We start from the raw sequence: 8,854 nt of genomic DNA, 5'->3' as shown, positions 1-8,854 counted from the left end.
AGAAGATGCCATGATGTACATGTGGGAGTTAAGCTCCAAGTGGAGGTGCCATGAAACTCCCAGAAAGCCTCATGCACACAAAACCCTACCCACACTTCACTTTGTATGTTCCATCAGGCACCCACCACCTACCTCATAAAAGAGACTGATAATGTAGAAGCAGCCTTTGTTTGGTTTCTGGACCGTGCACATGGGTCCTTCTGTGGTCTCCTCCCACTTTCTCTTCCTAGGCAAGTCTGGCCCACCCTTGACAGCTAAGTCCCCGTGTGGAGTAGCCCACACCAGCATGAATGTGTATTCACTCTCTTAAATAAATCCTGCTCTCACTTGTGCACTTTATTTATGCCTTTGTTTTGAATTCTTATCTCTGTGGTGGCAAGAACTTGGGAAAAAAAATGAAGGTGCTGATGCCCGTAACAGATGGAAGATTTCTGTCTCTGCCTCTTCACTTTTCAAATAAATTTTAAAAATAGAAATCACGGGGCCAGCTCTGTGGCGCAGTGGATTAACGCCCTGGCCTGAAGCGCCGGCATCCCATGTGAGTGCCGGTTCGAGACCCAGCTACTCCACTTCCTGTCCAGCTCTCTGCTGTGGCCCGAGAAAGCAGTAGAAGATGGGCCAACTCCTTGGGCCCGTGCTCCCATGTGGGAGACCGGGAGGAAGCTCCTGGTTCCTGGTTTCCGATTGGCACAGCTCCGGCTGTTGAAGCCATCGGGAGGGAACCAGCGGATGGAAGACCACTCTCTCTCTGCCTCTCCTATGTAACTCTGACTTTCAAATAAATAAATCTTTAAAACAAAAAGATAGAAATCACACTGAACTGATAGAATTCACTAGCATATCAGTGAGCAAAATAATAATAATTTAAAAAACCCACTAAAACCTAAGATAAAAGTAGACAAAGGGAATTTAGAAGGCAGAGGCAGTGGCCAGTTTGACTTTATGAGGAAAGTTTGACTTTATGAGGAACGTGTTACAGGGCTGTCAGTACTCAAGGACCCTAAACTCACTGTGGTCAGTCTTTGAGGCCTGTGCTTAAGTGAAATCTCAGATTTCCCAAGAGAGTACTTCACAGGTCGAGACCTTCCTTGGTCATTGTCACGCTGTGGATCCTTTCTCACAGAAGGTATTGGCCCCTGCCCTGTATCTTTTTTTTTTTTTTTTTTTTTTTTTTTGACAGGCAGAGTGGACAGTGAGAGAGACAGAGAGAAAGGTCTTCCTTTGCCGTTGGTTCACCCTCCAATGGCCACCGCGGCCGGCGCGCTGCGGCCGGCGCACCGCACTGATCCGATGGCAGGAGCCAGGAGCCAGGTGCTTTTCCTGGTCTCCCATGGGGTGCAGGGCCCAAGCACCTGGGCCATCCTCCACTGCACTCCCTGGCCACAGCAGAGGGCTGGCCTGGAAGAGGGGCCACCGGGACAGAATCCGGCGCCCCGACCGGGACTAGAACCCGGTGTGCCGGCGCCGCTAGGCGGAGGATTAGCCTAGTGACCCGCGGCGCCGGCTGGCCCCTGTATCTTAACACCTTTCAATATTCCTAAGGGTGACTTTTATTGTGGAGGAGGCAGGGGCAGATTCATAAAGAGGAGGCTCCCTCCTGAGGTCCACTGATAAAATTGGGGTCAGGCTGCGCCTGTGGGGCAGGGATGTCAGTGGATGGAATGCCCGCTACCAAGGAAGAACGCATGGCATAAGGGACAGGTGGGAACGCGGGCAGAAGGGTGTCAGGGAGCGTGAATGGCCCCTGCCCCCGTCCCGCCGGAAGTCCCGCCCCACGGAAGTGAGCCTCGCCCACGGGCGGGAAACCAGTTAGGCGACGGGCTAAGTGGCAGCGGGCCTCGCCTAGAGGGTAAAGGCCTACTCCTCGGGTCAGGAGCTTTTGGGCCCTGCCTTCTGCTTTTCCTCAGATCCTGCTTGCGCCCTCCCTGGCCGGGTCCACCCCCACGGGTCCTTTCGTATGCCCGCCACGTGAGAGGTCGGCGGAGGGCCTTCCAGAACAGTGCCCCCAGCCGCAGGTGGGAGAAGATGGTTGCCGCGTGCCTTTTCGTCAGGAGCCCTGGCAGTTTTCATTCTAATGGCACCGTGCAGTCCCCAGAAGGCTGCCGGTGACTCTGATGCCCGGGAGGGATGGGAGTCTTTGGAGAGAGCATTTCTCGGAGCCAGGGTGGGACCAGGGGTCCCCTCATCGCGGGAACCGGCCGGATGGCTGGGGTGATGTGGGGTGGGTGGGGGGCTGGCGTTTGTCCCGCGCCTCTGACCTGCGCTCGGGACCCCAGGGACGCGAGGGCCCCGCGCCCAGAAGGGCCTGGTGAAGCACCTGTGCTCTTACGAGGGCTTCTCCCAGCTCCGTGGGTGAGCCCGAGCGCCGTCACCGGGCGGCTGGAAACCGCCGCCCGCGGAGGCCTGCGCCCTTGAGTTGGGGACTCCGGGGTCGCTCCGGGCCGGTCGGTCACACGAAGCAGCTGCTGTCTGCGTTGAACGCTGCGCTCTCGGGCCGGGCCGTGCGTCACTCCGCAAAGTAGAACTAACCAGAGCCTCGTCGGTCTGGCCCAGGGTCTCTGCAAGGCCTCTCGCCCGTGCCTCGTCGGTCGGGCCCAGGGTCTCTGCAAGGCCTCTCGGAGCCCAGGGGTGGCCTGGGGATGTGGGATCTGTGCAAGCGGGGCTGAGAGAGGAGGATTTCTCCGCAGTCTGCTCAGCTCAGCGTCGCGGCCCAAACCGATTCCGGGTCCCTGAACGCGTTTCCCGGGGCCTGAACGACTGCTGTTTCTCCTCCCCTCTCAACGATTCTAACAACAGTTTCTATTACACGTTGCCTCTCTCTCCTTTCTCCTCTTAAAGGACATCTTTAAGATGGATGGCCACTGTCAGCTAAGTAGTGGTGGTCTGGCGATGGGATTTTAAACCCTGCCAGCCTTCCACAGAAACATATCACTGGCTTTTCTGATATTTTGGGGTAATACTTTGGTTTTAAAAAGCTTTTGATAGTAACATTTTCTATGTCACGTAATGTTCAGTTTGTTTTCTTAGAGAAATTTAAATTTTTTAAAAAATTTTATTTGTGAAAGAGAAAGAGGTATGTGTAATGATTCCATCTGCTGGTTCACGCCCCAGATGCAGGGAGCCAGAATCTGTGACTCAAAACAGGTGTCCCACGAGAGTGGCAGGAACCCAATTACTTAGGCCATCACTGCTGCCCCCAGGGTCTGCATTAGAAGGAAACTGGAGCCAGGAGCTGGAGTTGGGTGTCCAAGTCAGGTACATCTGGGACATGGATGTCTTTTTTTTTTTTTTTTTTTAAGATTTATTTATTTTATTTGAAAGGCGGAGATACAAAGAAGGGGAGAAGGAGAGATATCTTCCATCTCTGGTTTACTCCCCAAATGGCCACAATGGCTGGGGCTGGGCCAGGCTGAAGCCAGGAGCTTCATCCAAATCTCCTACAAGGGTGCAGGGATCCAAACACTTGGGTCATCGTCATCTGCTTTCCCAGGTGCGTTAGAAGTACAGCACCTGGGACTTGAACCAGTGGCCACATGGGATGCGTCACTGCAGGCAGAGGCTTAACCTTCTACACCACAGCATTCTGACCCCGACAGGGATGTTTTAACTGCAACTAAATGTCTGCTCTTGCAGTTCTGTTTGGGGAAATAAATTGAGTGAGATCTCTCTAAGTGGTATAGGCCCTTTCTGTTATCTGAAAAAGTCCGTTTCTTCTTTCCTATGAGAATACTGTGAAAATTTTAAAACTTTCATTGTTTGGAACAATTTTTACCTATTTACCAAGTTACTGAAAGCACTTCATTATCTTTATTTGGCAGATAATGCTGTTCTTGGTAATAAGCTATTTTATAATTTTAAAATGATCAACCTCTTTAAAGTTTTTACTGTGGATGTTTTTAACACCTATCTAGAAAATAGGTGATTTGTGTTGCTGTCACTAGGTACTTGACAATCTATTTTTTAAAAAAATATTTATTTATTTATTTGAAAAAGTTAGAGAAAGGGAGAGTCAGAGAGAAAAAGATCTTCCATCCACTGCTTCACTCCCCAAATGGCCACAAGGGCTGGAGCTGGGCCAATCTGAAGCTAGGAGCCAGGAGCTTCTTCCAGGTCTCCCACATGGGTACAGGGGCCCAAGGACTTGGGCCATCTTCCACTGCTTTCCCAGGCCATAGCAGAGAGCTGGATTGGAAGTGGAACAGCTGGGACTCGAACCAGTGCCCATATGGGATGCCAGCACCCCAAGTGGCTGCTTAACCCGTTATGCCACAGTGCCCGCCCTTTGAAAATCTATTCTGTTGTTCAGAGTAAACATTTATTAGCAAAGAAAAGAAAAAAAGGAAGTAATATGTTGTCATTTTCAATTTCAGGCCATTTAGTTTAAAATTTTACATCATCCCTCTTTAGAAATAAAATTATGTTAAAAGGCAGAAAAGATTGAATAATTAAAATTAAGGAAATAGTTCTTAAGCTCCCCCATAAGGTAAAAAACATTCACAAATACACAACTATCCATTTTGTAAGAGTTTTTTAAATCTAGTCTGTCTTTCTAAACCTTAAACCATTTGTTTAAAGGTGATTTACATTTATATACAATAGACAGCATAAGAGATGATAACAGCCGACGCTGTGGCATAGTGGGTATAGCAGTGCCGGCATTCCATATGGGTGCCGGTTCAAGTCCCAGCTGCTCCATTTCCGATCCAGCTCTCTGCTAAGGCCTGGGAAAGCAGTAGAAGATGGCCCAAGTCCTTGGGCCCCTGAACTCCCATGGGAGACCTGGAAGAAACTCCTGGCTCCTAGCTTCGATCGGCGCAGCTCTGGCCCTTGCGGCCATCTGGGGAGTGAACCAGCGGATGGAAGGCCTCTCTTTCTCTCTCTACCTCTCCTCTCTGTGTGTAACTCTGACTTTCAAGTAAATAAATAAAATCTTAAAAAAAAAAAAGAGAGAGGATAGCAGTATAGGCCCTGACTCTTGTACTTGCTGGCTTTTTGAACTTACACAGGTCATCTTCTCTCTCCTATCTGATCTGTCTTCATACATGTAGCTCCCGTAAGGTTACTGTGAAGACGGAAAAAATAATATTTATAAGGTGTGGAAAACTGAGTCTGGCCTATAGTATGTATTTATATAATTTTAGAAGCTGTTATTTTTATGAAAATTGTGGAGTAAAACACCCACAGAATCACCCTCAAAAGATAACTATAATATGCTACTGTCTTTCCATTCAGTCTTTTAAATTTGTCTCTCTAATTGGGATCATATTGTAGATAAAATTTTCAGTGTTGCTGTTTTTGGTTTACTTTGTAATATAAGAATTTTTCTTGCTATTTAGCATTTCTAGTAAATGTGATTGTCTTATAATAGTTTATTATCTTGTGGCTATACCACAGTGTACCTAACAATTTATTTTTTAATGTAATGCTTAGGTTAAAAATGTCAAAACTAGCATATATTCATAAAAGAATCTCATATTTGTTATTTAAGCTTTATTTTTGCTTAGAAATATTCACTTTGAGTATGAGAATGAAAAATACGAAAGATAATTGGCCATCTTCTTTTAACAGCATACTGTAGGGGCTAATGGGAATTTTTGAGTTCTGTGAATCCTAATTTGTTGCTTGAAGAAGTAATTGAACGCTGATACATTTTTCTTTTCTTTTTTTTTTTTTTAAGATTTTTATTTATTTATTTGACAGGTAGAGTTACAGACAGTGAGAGAGAGAGAGAGAGAGAAAGGTCTTCCTTCCGTTGGTTCACTCCCCAAATGGCCGCAATGGCTGGAGCTGCGCCGATCCGAAGCCAGGAGCTAGGAGCTTCTTCCTGGTCTCCAACGCGGGTGCAGGGGCCCAAGGACTTGGGCCATCTTCTGCTGCTTTCCCAGGCCATAGCAGAGAGCTGGATTGGAAGAGGAACAGCCAGGACTAGAACCGGCACCCATAGGGATGCTGGCGCTGCAAGCATAGGATTAACCTAGTGTGCCCCGATGCTGACCCCTGATATATTTTTCTAAGTAATTTGTTTAGGCTCTTAAAGTAGGTCATGTAAGAGACCGTATTAGAGCTGCCAGGTTTTTTTTAAAGTTCTAACAAAAAGTTAGAAAAAAAGTAAGCAAAGATTTAAGCCAAGTAGAATATCATGCCAAAAATAACTAAGGATTTTTAGAAAAAAATTGTGTATTAAACTTGTGGAGAGAGAGAAAGAGTTTTTTTTAAAACCTCTGACTCATGGAGAGGTGGCCAACCAAACTATAGGATGAAGATTTACAGGAAAGACAAAACTGGGACTGGAGGAGAACTAGCTAGATTCAGTCAACCAACCATTTCTGTGTGTGTGTGTGTGTGTGTGTTTAAGATTTATTTTATTTGATAGAGTTAGAGAGAGAGGTCTTCCATCCACTGGTTCACTCCTCAAATGGCTGCAATGGCCAGAGTTGAGCCAATCTGGAGCCAGGAGCCAGGAGTTTCTTTTGTATCTCCTATGCGGGTGTGGGGGCCCAAGGACCTGGACCATCTTCTGCTGCTTTCCCAGGCCAGAGCAGAGAGCTGGATTGGAACTGTAGCAGCCAGGACTTGAACTAGTGCCCATATGGAATGCCAGTGCTGCAGGCCGGGCTTTAACCCACTGAACCACGGTGCTGGCCCCCAACCGTTTGTTTAATACAATTTGTTGAATATATATAGTTTTTAAAATGTGAGATGTGTAATTCTTTTAACAATGCTATGAAGTAGGAATATAATTAATGTTTTTTTAAAAAGATTTATTTACTTGAAAGTCAGAATTACACAGAGGAAGACACAGAGACAGAAAGAGAGAGAGAGAGAGAGATGGAGAGAGAGAGAAATCTTCATCCACTGGTTCACTCCCAAATGACCACAATGGCTGGGGCTGGGCCAGGCCAAAGCTAGGAGCAAGGAGCTTCTTGGTCTCCTGTGTGGGTGCAGAGACCCAAGCACTTGGAACATCTTCCATTGCTTTCTCAAGCCATTAGCAGGGAGTTGGATTTGAAGTGGAGCAGCCAGGACTCAAACCGGCACCCATATGGGATGCCAGTGTCTCAGGTGTCAGTTTTTATCTGCTATGCCACAGCGCCGACCCTATATCATTTCTTTTTTTTTTTTTTTTTAGATTTATTCATTTGTTTATTTGAAAGTCAGAGTTACACAGAAAGAGGAGAGGCAGAGAGATGTCTTCCATCCACTGGTTCACTCCCCAGTTGGCCACAGCAGCTGGAGCTGAGCCGATTCAAACCCAGGTGCTTCCTCCGGGTCTCCCACGCTGGTGCAGGGGCCCGAGGACTCGGCCATTCTCCACTGCCTTCCTAGGCTACAGCAGAGAGCCAGATCAGAAGTAGAGCAGCCGGGATACAAACTGGTGCCCATTTGGATGCCGGCACTGCAGGTGGTGGCTTCACCACCTTGCAACAGCGCTGGCCCCTTATATCATTTCTGTTTGTAGAAGAGGAAACTCAGAGAACTTAAGCCAACTAAACAATATCATATGTCTAATAAATTGCAGAATCAGTCCCTAGTCTTCTGGCTTCAGGAAAACCATTCTTTTACCAGTCCTTTGCAGTTATTTTCTGGCATTCTGGGACATGGATTTTAATTGACAAAATACCTTTTTTTTTTTAGATGAAATATAAAGAAAAAGAATATAAGCAAATATGGAAAGTGAGGACACGAAGAAAACACAAGGTGAGAGATTCATGGATCCTATATCTGCAGTTAGTTTTTTTTTATATTTATTTATTAATTTATTTGAAAGGCAGATTCAAAGAGAGGCAGAGAGAGAGGTTGGTCTTCCATTCGCTGGTTCATTCCCCAGATGGCCACAATGGCTGGAGCTGAGCCAATTCAAAGCCAGGAGCTAGGAGCTTCTTCCGGGTCTACCACGTGGGTGCAGGGGCCCAAGGACTTAGGCCATCTTCTGCTTTCCCAGGCCATAGCAGAGAGCTGGATCAGAAGTGGAGCAGCTGACTCGAACTGGCACCCATATGGGATGCCAGCACTACAGGCGGCAGCTCTACCCACTACGCCACAGTGCCAGTCCCTACAATTAGTTTTCTATTTGTGGGAGATAAAAGTACTACATATTATCTTTCAGGCTCCAGGAAGAGTCATTGAGCAATTTACATAAATATTTAATATCTGCTCTGCACCTGTTGCATAATTCCTGGCTTCAGGAAACAGACATTCTCCTGTGAAAATACAGGCTGGCGCTGTGACACAGTGGGTTAATCTGCCACCTGCAGTGCCAGCATCCCATATAAGCCCACACGTCCTGGCTATTCCACTTCCAATTCAGCTCCTTGCTAATGTGCTTGGGAAAGCAACAGAAGATGGTCCAAGTTCTTGGGCCCCTGTACACATGTGGGAGACCCAGAAGAAGCTCCTGGCTCCTGGCTTTGGTCTGGCCCATCGCCTGCTATTGCAGCCATTTGGGGAGTGAACCAGCAGATGCAATATCTCTCTCTCTGTGTCTATCTCACTGTAACTCAGTCCTTCAAATAAATGCTTAAAAAAAGGCTGAGAAAAAACATTTCAGAAAGGCAGAAACAGACATAAATGTGATACATCTTGTATGCTTTTTCATATACTTATTGATAGTTTGTTTTCTTTTGAGAAATGTCTGTACAGATTCTTTACATGCGTTTTAGATTTATTTGTTCTGAACACAAGCCCATTATTGGATATCTGATTTTCACATATTTTCTTCCAGACGGGGCTGTTTTATATACCTAAAAAATCTATTTATTTGAAAGGCAGAGTGACAGAGGAGGGGAGAGACAGAGATATCTTCCACCTGCTGGTTCACTCCTCAAATGGCTTCAAGAGCCAGGGGCTGGGTCAG

The 8,854-nt window shown here is 46.8% G+C and overlaps 1 protein-coding gene across 7 annotated transcripts in view; it reads left to right on the top strand.

Annotated features, from left to right (window-relative positions):
• Positions 1-1,752: 1,752 nt before the first annotated feature.
• TERB1 (telomere repeat binding bouquet formation protein 1) overlaps positions 1,753-8,854 on the top strand; it is a 48,478-nt gene continuing 41,376 nt past the window's right edge. For 6 of the 7 annotated variants that reach the window (XM_089320186.1, XM_089320185.1, XM_051846873.3 and 3 more), the window contains exons 1-2: positions 1,753-2,015; positions 7,636-7,698. In XM_089320186.1, the coding sequence (XP_089176312.1) occupies positions 7,668-7,698 (31 nt within the window). In that variant the 5' untranslated portion in view covers positions 1,753-2,015; positions 7,636-7,667. The remainder of the gene's footprint in view (positions 2,016-7,635; positions 7,699-8,854) is intronic. The other variant, XM_089320183.1, reaches the window with a different exon arrangement.

The sequence above is a fragment of the Oryctolagus cuniculus genome, chromosome 18 (assembly GCF_051225735.1).
Source record: "Oryctolagus cuniculus isolate XC-2025 breed Fujian yellow rabbit chromosome 18, ASM5122573v1, whole genome shotgun sequence".
Classification (NCBI taxonomy): domain Eukaryota; kingdom Metazoa; phylum Chordata; class Mammalia; order Lagomorpha; family Leporidae; genus Oryctolagus; species Oryctolagus cuniculus.
This window is presented reverse-complemented; position numbering and strand designations above follow the sequence as displayed.